Source organism: Suillus paluster, assembly GCF_016628075.1.
Source record: "Suillus paluster strain FC165 chromosome Unknown EDB91scaffold_5, whole genome shotgun sequence".
NCBI classification, from domain to species: domain Eukaryota; kingdom Fungi; phylum Basidiomycota; class Agaricomycetes; order Boletales; family Suillaceae; genus Suillus; species Suillus paluster.
Genome location: NW_024537565.1, coordinates 291,673 through 305,944, shown reverse-complemented (window position 1 = coordinate 305,944; position 14,272 = coordinate 291,673). Strand labels below are relative to the sequence as shown.

The 14,272-nt window shown below is 49.7% G+C and overlaps 5 protein-coding genes across 5 annotated transcripts; 2 read left to right on the top strand and 3 right to left on the bottom strand.

The window, feature by feature from the left end:
• Positions 1 to 1,877: 1,877 nt before the first annotated feature.
• On the bottom strand, positions 1,878 to 5,114 carry EDB91DRAFT_1243601 (TPR-like protein; the record flags this gene model as incomplete). The annotated part of the gene is made up of 4 exons (XM_041322318.1): positions 1,878 to 3,330; positions 3,371 to 3,462; positions 3,521 to 3,939; positions 3,992 to 5,114. The coding sequence occupies 4 exons, from the start codon at positions 5,112 to 5,114 to the stop codon at positions 1,878 to 1,880; spliced, it is 3,087 nt and encodes a 1,028-aa protein (XP_041182038.1).
• A 975-nt stretch (positions 5,115 to 6,089) lies between these two features.
• EDB91DRAFT_600754 (RING-5 domain-containing protein) lies at positions 6,090 to 8,363 on the bottom strand. Its single transcript, XM_041327831.1, has 8 exons — positions 8,227 to 8,363; positions 8,004 to 8,176; positions 7,739 to 7,934; positions 7,108 to 7,687; positions 7,008 to 7,057; positions 6,592 to 6,952; positions 6,420 to 6,519; positions 6,090 to 6,354 (listed from the first exon to the last, which is right to left on the bottom strand). The coding sequence occupies exons 1-8, from the start codon at positions 8,306 to 8,308 to the stop codon at positions 6,253 to 6,255; spliced, it is 1,644 nt and encodes a 547-aa protein (XP_041182037.1). The 5' UTR covers positions 8,309 to 8,363; the 3' UTR covers positions 6,090 to 6,252.
• Positions 8,364 to 8,626: 263 nt separating this feature from the next.
• Positions 8,627 to 11,144, top strand: EDB91DRAFT_1297913 (lysyl-tRNA synthetase; the record flags this gene model as incomplete). Its single annotated transcript, XM_041324937.1, has 10 exons — positions 8,627 to 8,691; positions 8,802 to 8,871; positions 8,920 to 9,191; positions 9,242 to 10,049; positions 10,099 to 10,149; positions 10,201 to 10,249; positions 10,300 to 10,457; positions 10,513 to 10,574; positions 10,629 to 10,708; positions 10,761 to 11,144. The coding sequence occupies 10 exons, from the start codon at positions 8,627 to 8,629 to the stop codon at positions 10,853 to 10,855; spliced, it is 1,710 nt and encodes a 569-aa protein (XP_041182036.1). The 3' UTR covers positions 10,856 to 11,144.
• Positions 10,769 to 12,493, top strand: EDB91DRAFT_600710 (uncharacterized protein). The gene is made up of 5 exons (XM_041327830.1): positions 10,769 to 11,154; positions 11,206 to 11,558; positions 11,613 to 11,713; positions 11,772 to 11,961; positions 12,020 to 12,493. The coding sequence occupies exons 1-5, from the start codon at positions 11,125 to 11,127 to the stop codon at positions 12,252 to 12,254; spliced, it is 909 nt and encodes a 302-aa protein (XP_041182035.1). The 5' UTR covers positions 10,769 to 11,124; the 3' UTR covers positions 12,255 to 12,493.
• Positions 12,494 to 12,580: 87 nt separating this feature from the next.
• Positions 12,581 to 13,767, bottom strand: EDB91DRAFT_600556 (uncharacterized protein). Its single transcript, XM_041327829.1, has 7 exons — positions 13,494 to 13,767; positions 13,394 to 13,423; positions 13,253 to 13,333; positions 13,190 to 13,201; positions 13,016 to 13,117; positions 12,736 to 12,963; positions 12,581 to 12,688 (listed from the first exon to the last, which is right to left on the bottom strand). The coding sequence occupies exons 1-7, from the start codon at positions 13,641 to 13,643 to the stop codon at positions 12,674 to 12,676; spliced, it is 618 nt and encodes a 205-aa protein (XP_041182034.1). The 5' UTR covers positions 13,644 to 13,767; the 3' UTR covers positions 12,581 to 12,673.
• Between the last annotated feature and the right edge of the window lie 505 nt (positions 13,768 to 14,272).

Here is a 14,272-nt window from a genome sequence, read left to right as displayed (position 1 = left end):
CAACAACACAACATTTAAAAATGGCGACAACAGAGGGACGTAGGACTCAGTCCAGGCTTCAGCGCTATGTAAAACACATTTGCAAATTTTGTTGAGGCTACGTTGCCAGAGAGAAGCCAGCGTGAACGGTGTTTGAGCACACAGTTGCAAAATTTCTCACCTGCATAGAATTGATCATGTCACACTGTGTCACACTGCCGTTTTTACTCTCCGACGCCGTCAAGTGTTGATCGAATGAAGTAGGGCGTTGGATGCCGAGCGGAGCTTGACGACTCCGACCACCAAATCACTCCTCCTGTCACGCCCTGTGTCTCGACAGTACAACATTTGTGTCGCACAACACAGCTCGGTTTTTGTGTCGGAAAAAATTAGAGCAGTGTTAGAAGGTAGTGAGGAATCATGCGTAAAATTCCTGAATTTTTTTGGTCGATGCGATGGCTTCCCTGTGATGGATTGGCGTGGAAAGTACACTTTCTGAGCAGTGTTTTACTCCCGCAAGCACTTCTCGTCCATTTTTTGTGAAATAAAAAATACAGACAGTGAGCTATGCATTGATCATCCTTCAGAATCATTGTGGAAAGAAAATGAGCGAAAGATGAGTGTGCTACATCACATTTTGCAACTCTGTGCCATTTTGCAACTCTGGGCCAAGATAGTATAGGCTGAAGAGATCTGACTACTATCACTCCTGGGGTTCTGCAACATTTTCAATAAATCTTTTGTAACTCCTCAACCACATCATATTTTCTTCTACGGATTTGCACCATTATAGATTCGTAGCTGCTCTATATGAATCTGATTTTAGCTGATTTTAAGGATTTTGTGGTGGAGTGTCGGATGAAAGCCGAGAAAATTCAGGGTCTGACTGGTATTCTTGGTCACGTCGTGTCACACATCGGCACAGTAGCGGCACCGTCAACTTTCACTTAGAGGAGATTGAATTTCTTACACACTCTCCTATCTGCTGTCACGCTTTCATACATGTCGTCAATCCTCTGTCTATAGCATCTTAAAACAAGAGAATGGCCTCTATCGAAATTGTGTTCTGACACCCTGACGAGGTGTTTGATATGCTCCGGGTGTAACTTTTTGAATATCTCTCTAGGATCTATGGGATCTGGATCATTTATGATTATACAAGGTTGCAAATCACCACTATTCTGTCTCTCGCAGCTGCAACACTCAAGAAATTTTTATTCTACTTGGAGAGTACATCATCTCTAAGTAGCCTACATACACATGATTTTTTTCGAGGTGATTCAAGCAGCGCATTGAGGTGTGTTGCACATTTTGCATATTACATGCCAGTTGCAGATTCCCAGGAGTGATAGTAGTAGTGTGGATGGTGGCAACTGGAAGAGACATCAAAGGAGGCATGATCGGATGCTGGGACGTTGATCTTTATGTATATATGAGCATCGCTGTCCGAGTCGCTATATATCTATAATATACTGCACGCGTAGAATCGACCGTTGATATTGCATTTAACCACAGTAATTCCGTAAGATATTTAGTTTCGTCGATTACTCGAATTGAAGGGATCCCACACTCAGACCCCATTTGAAGTAGACAAGTTGAGTCCAAGAGTCACGGTACAAAATTTTAGGAGAGTCCGTTGTCCCTAGATTCACGAGTGTGCATTGTTCCGAAGGTAAATATCAACGTAGCTGCAGGACGAGAGTTACTTCAAATGGGTTTTCATGGATATTAGGGGAATTCGTACAAAAAACGTAACGACTCTGCGGAAGTATGCGTACTAGAATACAAACGCGAATTCTTGGGATACGCGACTTCGGGGCGTGTATGCCTACAGGGTATGGATCATGTAAGTACGCTCGCCGTGAATCAAAAAAAAAAAAGGTGTGATGAGTCTCAAATTAAACACCTATGTGGACAAATGCGATCTGCTGTTCAAATGGAATCTTCTTGCGCAGCATCTTCACAGTCTTGTGCAACGCTCCTGCGGCACATTTGCAGTCCAATCTCCCTGAATCATCGACCAGGTTGTCGTAAAAGAGAGAGAAAATCTCCCCTGCAACACTATCATCGACAGACCACATGGAACCTATGACACTGCGAAATCTGGAGAATTGCATGGCCGCAGCAAGATGAATGGCCTCGTCAAGGCTTGACTCATGTCCCACCGCAGTGTGGCAAGCGGACAAGAAAGCGAACTCCGGGTTCTGCAAGTGAGTTCGTATGATGTCCCTGATCATCAAAGGTCCATCATGCATGGCGAATGAAGAGTCAAATGGTTGTTTTCGATTCGGCATTCCATGGCAGGCGAGGTGAAGCCATTGTTTGCACCTCAATACATCGGATGCTCCCTGGACTGTTGCTTCGCTGTCCGTGAGCGATGTAAAGGACAGGAAGGGCGCAACACGCTGAGCGACGATGTCTACCTCAGCAGCGACACAATCAAGTGGCTTCCCACCATCCGGGTTCGCTTGGCCGATGGCAACAAAATTCTGGGTGGACGCATCTCGAAAAACCTGCTCTCTTGCACGAATGAGTGTGGCCAAAGTTGGGGTGTAAGATGAAATGTAGAGGTAAGAGAGATTACGACTGTGCGGCTCGTAGGGACCTGCTGCGTGTAGAGGGAGCAGCGTGAACTCAGCGGTAGGACACCACCATATGCGTGAGCCACGAGGAATGAACTGCCTGAGCGCTTGAACTATGGGTTCAACAATATTATTCCAAAGCTCGCGCAAGACGCCAACAATGTCGAGCAACTCAGTTTGATGATCCGAAGAGCCAGCATGATCTGTGAGAGAGCGAAATGTGGAGGACAACTCGGAGACCTCGGTCCGCGCAATACCAAGTGCAATATGAATGGGATCTTGGTCACTCAGGATGATCAGGGCGTCACAGCTGTACTGACTGGCATTGACGATAATAACTGGACCATCTTCGGCCGCTTTCTGGAGGTCAGAGAACAATGGAGGTAGGAGACACCGGGAAAAGTCGGGCAGCATGCGGATGCGGGAGATAACATCATTCCATTGCATGGTCAGCTGCCGTATTTGCGGAGACTGGTCTTCAGGAGACGCATCTAAAGCATCCAACACTTTGCGAAGGCGAAAGCCGACTTGCTTGAACTCTTCTGCCAAGCCTTCGCCGGTGTCACCCGATGCAGAAAGGTCATCCAGTGGTGTGCGAAAGCGCGCCAACTGGGTCCAGAATACTGCACGACCCTGCTCCACCAATTCTACAGCAGTCGTCAGAGCACCATGACGAACACCACATGAGAAAGCATCCATTGCAAGGAAATGAAGTGGCCTCCCTGACCACATCGAAATGGCGGGACGAGGACGACAAAACAGCAACGTGCTGATCAAGGAATCTCAGTGTAGTCTTATAGGCAACCAACACAGATCCATGCTCCAGCTGCTCGGCGGAGGCGGCCCATGACTTTGCGGCACGAATATCTTCACGGGACACTGTATGAGATACTTGTGAGAGCTGCAAATAAAGCTCGAAGGCCTCTTCCAAGTCTGATGATATACCATGCTGCTGAAACCTGGTTTGAAGGACTATTGGCAAGGTCGTTGAGATACGAGGATCGACGGGAATGGCCAGGAGGACAGAGCACCAGTGCAGCTCGATAGAGCTCGATGGCCTCATACAGGTCAGACAGGACGCCCTGCTGCTCGAATCTGTATCTAAGGCTGTTGGCAAGGTAGTTGAGAGACGAAGATCGAAGAGAATGCCCAGGGGCACGGAGCGCCAGTGCAGCTCGATTAAGCTCAATGGTCTCATTCAGGTCGGATAGGACGCTCCGCTGCCGGAATCTGTTGACAAGGCCGTCGGCAAGGTTGTTGAGAGAGTTGGGTCGATGAGAATGACCAGGGGGACGGAGAACCAGTGCGGCTCGATGGAGCTCAATGGCCTCATCCAAGTCAGACAGGACGCCCCCGCTCCTGGAATCTGCGTCGAAGGCTGTTGGCAAGGTTGTCGAGAGACGATGACCGATCATAATGCCCGGGGGGACGGAGCGCCAGTGCAGTTCGATAGAGGCTAATTGCCTCTTCCAGGTCTGACAGGATGCCCTGCTGTTGGAATCTTTCTTCAAGGGTGATGGCAAGGAAGTCGAGAGACGCGGATCGAAGGGAATGGTCGGGGGGACGGAGCATCAATGCAACTCGATTGAGCTCGATGGCCTCATCCAGGTCTGACAGGACGCCCTGCTGCAGTAATCTGTTTCTAAGGCTGTTGGCGAGGTTGTTGAGAGACACGGATCGAAGGGGGTGGTCGGGAGGATTCAGCGCCAGTGCAACTCGATGGAGCTCGATGGACTCATTCAAGTCAGACAGGACGCCCTGCTGCTCGAATCTGGCGCGGAGGCCAATGGCAAGGTTGTTGAGAGACGCGAATCGCGTGGAATGGCCAGGGGGACTGAGCGCCAGTGCAGCGCGAGTGAGCTCGATGGACTCATCCAGGTCAGATGGAACACCCTGTTCTTCAAATCTGACTCGAATGCTGTTAGAAAGGTTTGCGAGGGAAATGGATCGATCAGGATGGCCGGGAGGACGGATCGCCAATGCAGCTCGATGGAGCTCGATAGCCTCAGTCAGGTCAGACAGGATGCCCCGCTCCCGGAATCTATCATGAAGGCTGACAGCAAGGTTGTTGAGAGACAAGGACCGAAGGGAATGGCCGGGGGGACGGTGCGCTAGCGCAGCTCGAAAGAGCTCGATGGCCTCTTCCTGGTCAGATAGGACGCCATGCCGCTCGAATCTGTCTAGAAGATTGTTGGCGAGGTTGTTGAGGGAAACAGATCGATCAGGATGGTCGGAGGGACGGAGCGCCAGTGAGGCACGATTGAGCTCAATGGCCTCTTCCAGGTCAGACAGGACTCCCTGCTTCTGGAATCTGTCGTCAAGGCTGTCAGCAAGGGTGTGGAGAGACATGGATCGATCAGGATGACCAGGGAGACGGAGTGCCAATGAAGCTCGATTGAGTTCAATGGCTTCTTCCAGGTCAAACAGGACACCTTGTTTCTGGAATCTGTCGTGAAGCCTGTTGGCTAGGTTGTGAAGAGACATGGATCGATCAGGATGACCCGCGGGACACTCCTGTAAGGCTGCTCGACACTGCTCTACATCGTCTGCCATGTATTGTAGAGAAAATATGAGGTTGCACGAGGTTGCAACCCCTAGTTGTTACTAGTACTGTTGAGCGTCTCCCTAGTGAGTACAAAATGAAGTGAGATCAGGGTGGATACGCACAAAACGAGCAGAAATTCGAGTTGTGAAGGCCACCGTCAGCTTGAAAGTAAGCTGGCACCTACTAGGCTGTGTACATCACGTTAACTTGTACTTACGTAGTATGTCTTGAAGACGCCCATACTGGCAGCTGCGCGGTTTTGAGCCATGGCGCCGCAGCTCGATGAGCTTACTACCGGGAATAGCTTAAGATTCCTTCACTGGCAAGTTGCAGACGTTCATATCCGAGTCTTCCCATGATCATGAGTTTGTCCGAGTTCTGGACTCTAGCATAATCAAGAAGGAACGACTGTCTTGCGTCTCTCGAGTCTGTCCATCCGACTCCATCGTTCAGACCAAATTCAGACCGCCACGCAGTGCGTAGAAATCGAATTTAAACCCCTTAGTTGCAATTCGGAGCCATAATTTACTACGCTTGTCAGCTGCAGTCCCACCATTGGACAATACTGGATGACAACAAGGAAAGGAACGACTATCTTCCTTCGATTGGTCTGGCCAGGGGAGACTAACGAGGAACGAGCACGGGTCAAGAATGGTGTCCATACCATCAGCCTGAAGAACACCAATAAGTATAGCGACACTCTCAGGCTCGCTCGACCTTCAGTGCTATACTTGCCCAACGCAAAGATATGGCTGACGGACCAGGACAGTGACCCAAATACGATCTCCTTCGGTGATGGTGTCGAAGGCAAAATCAATTAGCCTTGACACGCTTTCAAGAGGATCGACTTTGTATTCAAGGGTGGAAATCGGCAGCAGGTTGACCAAAATACCACTTTCTTTCCTGCCAATTCAGGACCACAAGCATAAGCATTGAGAATATCTGCAGAACAATGTTACAAGTCTCATCTTTAATTCTTAATTACTACGAGCTTCATGGTCGGATAACGTCCAATGGAATACAGTGACTTTATGATGTTGGATATCTTGGGGGTAGAGTAAGTATGGAAGGGGTGATGATGAGTGGAGAAGTACAAGCTTGCAGCGTACACCCGTGGCAGAGAAAAGATGGAAGAATGGCTAGCATCTACTCAAATCCCTCTACTGCAATGTTCCATTTCCAGCGCTCTTCCGCGAAACCGTTAGAAGTATCCTCAAGCAGTATCTCGTTGCGTTTCGCGACATAGACCTGAAGAGCAAACGAGAAAGAAAGTGGATGAATTTATGATAGCAAGAGGTAAAGAAATAGCGCACCGTCTTATCGGTCACCTTCTGCCGCAAGGTCGAGATTGTTTCTGGATCAATTGGTGATTCAAGCAGCTCCGATAAATCCTCGACTGCCCTTTCCAAGTCCCTGAAGGAAACCAATTAAGCACATCCGTGGGATATAATAGAGCAAGGGCGGAGCCCAAACCAAATGTCTCACCTCTGGTTATCCTCGAACAGCTCTTTCTCATTTCCCTTGTCCAGATAAAATGCCATTGCATACGTCCATTTCAGCGTCGCACGGCACCGTTCTGCCTCTTCCACAGCGCGCTTCATGAATTGCACCTCAATCCACGTAAGCGAGGATGTTATCTGCATCTCCTCCATCTTCTTCTCGGTCTTGTTGTACATGTCGATAGATAGTTTGGCAGATTGCTCGTGGTTCGCCCACCGATTGTAGTAGTGGAGGTAGCGCTCTAGGGAAGCACGCGACTTGGATTGCGCATCACGGGCATCCACACCTGCCTTCTCATCGTAGCGATTGCACGAGTACCACGCTGTGCCATGTTCAGACCAGGGGCCTGAGCGAAAGAAATGTCAGAACAAAATAGGAGGTAAGATGCCTGGGACACGTACCCATGCACACCCAGCAGAATTCATATTTGCATTTCTTGCAAGTCATGTGACTGACACAACGGTCAGCGTAATCTCATGTTCGACGAGAGGAGACACGCACTTGCAACCACCATTCTTCTCTATGGTACTCTGGCACTTACTACACTCCTTTGTGTTACTCTTGATCCAATTTGCAGTTTCGCTATCATCTCTACACTTCTTCAACCACATCTTGGCGACGGGACAAATAACTGGGCGATGGTCGCTGTCGATGGAGCACCCAAAGCAGAACTTATGATTTACACCGCAACTAACGGTTGGCACCATCGTTGTGAGAGCCGAACGGGAGGAAGCAGAAGGGCAAGAGACGGTGTAAGTGCACGATGGGTAGGGACAATATTTTAAGTGCGAGTTGGCACCAACAAAGTGTCGCACGAGCAATTCCTGGAATCGCTCCCGCGTTCGCCCATCTTCATCCTCACCAGAGTTTGCTAAAGTAGATATAATGAAGGGGTCAGGTGCGACGAGAGCACAGCCTTCAGCCATGCAACGGATGGCATGCTCGCCCTCCTCGCGAATCTTGGAGGTGATATATGCCGTCCAGCAACCTGCACAGAAGGAATGGTCGCACGATAGTGCGATGAATGACGTCTGTGAGTCGTCGAAGCAAATAGGGCAAACCAAAGGTTCGGCCTTCGGGACTGGGCACGTAGTGTGAGGTGAGTCAGATGTATCGGTTGCGGATTGCATACCTAGTGTTTGCCGCGTTGTTCTGCGGCGGCTGCCTGATGAACGGATTGGTGCAGGACCAGATACAGAGGGAGAGGCACGGGAAGGGGTAGATATGCCAGCTGCGACAGATACGGCGGATGCATTATCCATGTACTTCTCGATGAGGCGCTCCTTATTCCAATTCATGTAACGAAGCAACAAGGAAGCCGTACTTTCCTGCACATCACAAAGAATTGCGGAATAGAATCATCAGTATAAATACAAACTTCGGATATTCATACGGACATCGACACCGAATATGCTTGATATGTGTTCCACATCAGTAGCCATGAGCTTTTCTACAGCTTGCTGGGAGAGTGAATCATGTTCAATTTCATATGGTTTTCGAGCTGAATGCTGAGGGACTTTAAAGTCGTCCGCGAACTCCATGTCCATGTCATCATCACTGGGGGCTGAACCTGCGATGTTGTCGGCGATAGATTGAGCCACTACAAAAAGGGGGACCCACCATCGTCACCTGTGCTCATCATGTCCTCGTCATCATCGTAGAAGGCATCTTCGTCGTCTGAGTAGTCGTAGTCGGAGGACATTGTTGTCGCTGTTGTGGACGATGTTAAAGGTGTTGGTTGCGGCGTGTGCCGGTCCTGCATCGATTAAGCATGCTCTGTAAGGATGGATTACCAAAGCGGATAATCTTATTATGTAATACATCACGTGATTATGCATTCAGTTATTTTGAAGCTCCGCCTCGCGGCAATTGCGGCACTCTCACGTGATGCTTGACTCGTTCCGAGTCGATGCGATTCCAAAAATGTTGCATGCAAAGATTGAAGTTCCTCAGTTCTTTGCGCCACATATCAAGATATCCAGCTAGATCATCAAAACTTCCTCTGCCCCTCCTTAGAACGATGGCGTCAGAAAGTTCCGCTGGAACACATAAGGATCCCGTCACCGGAGAGATGATTTCCAAGAGGTGCGTGCCGAGTCATTTGGGATCATGATCATCGGGGTAATCACAGATCGCACAGTGAGCTCAAGCGTCGCGAGAAGCAGCGCGAGAAGGATGCGAAGAAAGCCGAGAAGGCTGCTGCCGCACCAACGCAAGCTAGCATCTAAGCCTGCAGCCGCAAATGAGGACGACCTCAACCCAAATGTCAGTCATCTCTGCATGCAATCGAACACTGATCCTGACACAGTGTAGCAATACTTCGAGCTGCGTGCTCGTACGATCCAGAAGCTTAAGGAGACTCAGTCTCCCAATCCCTACCCGCACAAGTTTGAGGTCACCCGGAGCATCAACTCGTTTATTGAAGAGTACGGCGAGGAAGGCTTGATCCCTGCCGGCCAGAAGCTGGACAACGTATTTGTCGCTCTATCTGGTCGTGTGCACAATATTCGGAGCAGCGGCAACAAGCTCAAGTTCTATGACCTCCATGGTGAAGGCAAGCAAGTACAGATTCTCGCGAATGTCCGGTGCGTGCTCGTCTTACATTGTCTGCTAAAATATATTGAATCATGTACAGCGATGCGGAAAACTCGGACGAATTTATGTCCACTCAGGCCCTCTTCCGGCGCGGAGACATTGTCGGTGTCACAGGCCACCCTTCGCGTAGTCAGAAGGGCGAGCTCAGCATCTCCCCCACGAGCATGGTCCTCCTCGCACCCAACCTCCACCAACTCCCATCCGCCCACTTCGGTCTCAAGGATCAGGAGACCCGTTACCGCAAGCGTTACCTCGATCTCATCATGTCCCCCGGCACGCGTAACATCTTCATCACCCGCGCACGCGTGATCAATTACCTCCGCCGCTACCTCGACAACCTCGGCTTCCTCGAGGTTGAGACACCCATGACAAGCATGGTCGCAGGTGGTGCCACCGCACGCCCGTTTGTAACGCATCACAATGATCTGGATTTGGACTTGTACCTTCGTGTAGCGCCTGAGCTGTACCTGAAGCAGCTTACTGTCGGTGGTCTCGACCGTGTGTACGAGATTGGACGTGTCTTCCGGAACGAAGGCATTGATTTGACGCATAACCCTGAGTTCACTCTTTGTGAGTTCTACATGGCCTATGCGGACATGTACGACCTCATGGAGATCACGGAAAACCTTCTCGAGAGTATGGTCAAGTACCTCAACGGCGGAAGCACGATTGTGAAATACCACCCCGAGGGCAAGGATGGCAAGGAGCTCGTCATGGACTTCAAGACGCCATGGAAGAGGTTTGACATGATCAGGACGCTCGAGGAGAAGACAGGAGCCAAGTTCCCCCCTGGTGACACCCTACACACGGAAGGGACCAACAAGTTCTTGCGAGACTTGTGTGTCAAGGTCTGTGATTTGATCACAACATCTGAGCCGCGTCGCTGACGTCTCACAGCACAATGTTGAATGCAGTGAGCCCCGAACTAACGCCCGGCTTCTTGACAAGGTTTGTTTCCATCGATATATACTTTTCACACCGCCATTAATTCGCGCATAGCTCGTTGGCGATTTCATCGAGCCCCTGTGTGTCTCTCCCGCATTCATCAGTGTGTATTGTTTTCATCTCTTCCTCCCTGTGCTGACCATCTCCACGCAGCTGGTCACCCTCAAGTCATGTCCCCCCTCGCCAAGAACCACCGCTCACGCCCCGGCCTGTGCGAGCGCTTCGAAGGGTTCATGTGTGGGAAGGAGTTCTGCAACGCATACACCGAGTTGAACGATCCGTTCGAGCAGCGGTTGCGCTTCGAGGAGCAGGTAGGATGCGACCCTTCATCATATATCGTTGCATTTTCTCATCATACAACTTCAGGCGCGCCAGAAGGAGCAAGGTGATGATGAAGCACAAGGCGTAGATGAAGTATTCGTTGATGCGTACGTTCTACTTCTGATCCATCCATGCATTCTTCCTAAACCCTTCAAATACAGGCTTGAGCACGGTCTTCCACCAACTGCAGGCTGGGGCATGGGTATCGACCGGCTCATCATGTTCCTTACCGACTCTCCTAGTGCGTATCGTCTGGTCTGTGACGTTGTGCAGGTACTAACAGTCGTGTGTAGACATCAAGGAAGTACTGTTGTTCCCTGCCATGAAGCCTATTGAGACAGCTGCCAATACAAGCGGAAAGGAGCCTGGCCCTGCTGGGCAGTTGTAGAGCCTTTGAGGACACCCAAAAGTAGACGATATCGCGATGGATAGAATATATAGTCGTATGTCTTGCTTGAACTTGAGGCAGAGTAATGGTTCGCCCCAAAGTACCGACGTCGGCATCATCACTCGGCTCCGAAGTGAGGAATATTATACAATGTACGCGGTGCACGCAAAGCGTACTAACTTGTGCAGTCGTCATCTAAATCTAAATACGAGCATACAGTAGGCAACACCCCTATGTAGTCCGCATTGCGCAAGTTTCCTTCAGCCACTATGTGTGGACGATATGCCTTAGGTTTGCAGGTCAGTATCTGTCTCACCTTGCTTCAGTGTTTTTGACGGTCACGTAACTAGCGCGCTGAAATACGCGCTTTACCTGGATACCCCAATCTTGAAGTCGCTGAATGGGTAAACGAAGATAATTTCATAGTGAGTTCTGCTCTCAACACGAAGGCAAACCACAACATACTCCCTGAAATACAGCCCCGCCACAACATTGCTCCCAACTCGCAGGCCCCCGTCATTCGCAGGCGTAATGATTCTTCGCCAGATCTTCAAATGCAAACCATGAGGTGGGGCATCCCTTATGGCAAGGTTCATGCAAAAAATCAACAAGCCATAAATGCGCGCTCGGAAAACATCATGGAAGGTGCAGGAATGTGGAACAGGTACCGAGGTAGTAACCGCTGTATCGTTGTTAGCCAGGGGTGTGCATCGTTTGAGTTTGCATTTTGAGTTAGTTTCAACTAACAGTCGATCAGGTATTACGAGTGGCAGACAAAGGGCAAGGACAAGCTTCCTCACTTCACGAAGCATGCCGATGGGAAGTTGATGCTTATGGCTGGATTCTACCACGTCTCAGGTGCGTAGCCGCTGATCAGCAATTTTTGACCGTGATGCTGAGTCCTGGCAATTGGAAGACGAAACCATTCCAACGTCCGTTTTTGCAATAATTACAACGAGCGCCAGCAAATCACTTAGCTGGCTGCACGACCGTCAACCCGTCATTCTTACGTCCCACGCCGACATCACTAAGTGGCTCGATACTAGTTCGCATGCTTGGTCCGCCGAACTTGGCAAACTGTTACAGTCGGCTGAGGGTCTGATGTGGTGCACTCTCTTCTTCATTTATTATTCCTCGGAACATTGACACTAGGGTTATATGCAGCTATCAAGTTCCAAAAGAAGTCGGAAAAGTTGGTGCGGAGTCTCCCGCATTTGTTCAGCCCGTTGCAACACGCAAAGACGGTATCGAGGCCATGTTTGCAAAGCAGCGCACCAAACAGGAGAATAAGCAGAGTATCAAGCGCAAGCGTAGCGTGTCTCCAGTCCTATCGTCAATGCAATTCGAAGCAGCCACAAAGGAGGATGAGACCAAGGGTAAAAAGCCCAAAGTCGAATAACTTGTTGCACACGCATCTCGTCTCTAGCACTTGCTTTGAAGGTCTGAAGTTATTTGCTATTGATTATGGTCGTAATCTGGGGTAGACTATGTTTGCCGTTTCGTTTGTTGTTGGAAATAACGCGCACAGCAAACTCTGGAAAGAGCAGTATAAGTCGACCATGTGCAAACGGATCCGTGCGAAGGTCAAGCGCCGCACGCCAGAGTAACCGGGGAGGCCCTGGGAGCCATTAAAAGTCGTCGCGTATGCCGGTCGCAATGAAATTGCTTGCGATTTACGTTCTAGCCAGAGCGAAAGGGATTGAGGGAGAATGTGATGCGAGGCAACTCTCGGTTGCGCGGTAAGGTGACGCACAAACACGTACTTGCTAGGTAAATACTAAATAAGTAGACGCAGCTCTATGATAGATTTTGTATCACTCAATGCTTCTCCTCCTGATATGTCATGAGTAAGTGTACAAATATAGGTCAAAAGGACTTACAACAGCTTCCTGGCTAGCCTCGCCTGCGTCAGTAGTTGCTGGAGACTCAGGTTGAGCACCTTCTGGTGCGACCTCTCGTGTCTCCTCCTCAGATGGTGCCAAATCAGCCTCAGAGGTAGAAGAATCTGCGGTCTCCTGGGACACAGCGTCGTCCGACTCTGCAGAAGTCTGCTCTCCTTCAGCGACAGCTTCCTCATGCTCCTGAGCGTCCTTCGGAGAATCCACGTCCTACACATCCTATATAAAACACATGCCTGAGTCGGTAAGAAAACAAACGCACGAATGCCTGCTCCATCGACTTCTTGATCTCCTCACCAGACACCTCAGTACCCTCATCATCTTTCAATGCCGGTGTTTCTGGAACAGTTTGTGGCTCTGCATGCTATGCAAAGCGTGAACACACGTAATTTCGTCAAAGAACTGCAGCATTACAATATCAATTTCGCGTGCTTACATGACTGGCATCCTGTGCAGTCCCTGTGAGTTATTTACTGAACATAACAAAAGACGGACATACACTCCGGTGTGCGCTGTGACTGTGCTCCGATGCATGGGCATGGTCAGTCTTACGCGCAGAGGGTGACAAGAGATAGAGCATCTAAAATCATATGTTAGTCTTGCTTTCTATGTAAAAAAAAAGACGCGTCTGAAAACGCACCACGGGACCAAATGCCAAAGCCGAGCCAATCTAAATATTTCAAACCAATAAAAGTTATTCATTGAACTCAAACTAGCGGGTACACTCTAGAAACACGCACCATCCATGGCGTATCACTTCCGTACTCGCCATGAGGTGCATGTGGGGCAGTCGAAGCCATGGTACGTCTGCTAAACGCCGCACATGATGAGCGTACGCTGCGGCTAGCTCTTGTTGCGGAACGGAAGAAGTGAAGAGCATGACGAGACATTTTGGTGGGGTAAACCGTGGAACGGTGAGGTCAACGTCGACAGCCGGGACTTTCGTTATAAGTTCTGCAAGACAAGCCAACGCAGAGAAATGTGAACGAGCGGACTCGGAGAACTTATGGGTGACGTTGAGGTGGTGTGAACTTTCGCGGATAAGACCGGAATCCCGCCTCTGTCCCAAAATTCGAGGCGAATACGAGAAATTTCTAGTTTGCGGGCTATTCGACGCCAGGAGATAAAATAAAAAAGGATGTCGGATAGCGGTCCCTTAGACCCAGCAGGGGACAGAGTACATACAACACTTATAGGATTCATAGAACGCGACGCGAAAGCGCAGATTGATATACGACGAGCACTTCGAATGTCATGGAACCGAATTATATGCAGCATCGGGCCTGGAACGAGTTCTACGAACGGGGATGCTGGCCTTAGTAGCCAAGCATCAGAGTTTGGGCCCGTCGAAGTTGAACGATCCATAGTCTCGGTCGAACCAGGACTTCTCGTCCTCTCCACCAATGAGAGCGCTCGCTTAAGGTTGGCGAAAGCTAGGGAATTTTTTAAATTGTCAACGTAAAGAGAGGCTCTCTCCTTGAAGCTTGGCCTATGTTGTTCGGATCACAAAAGTACTTTG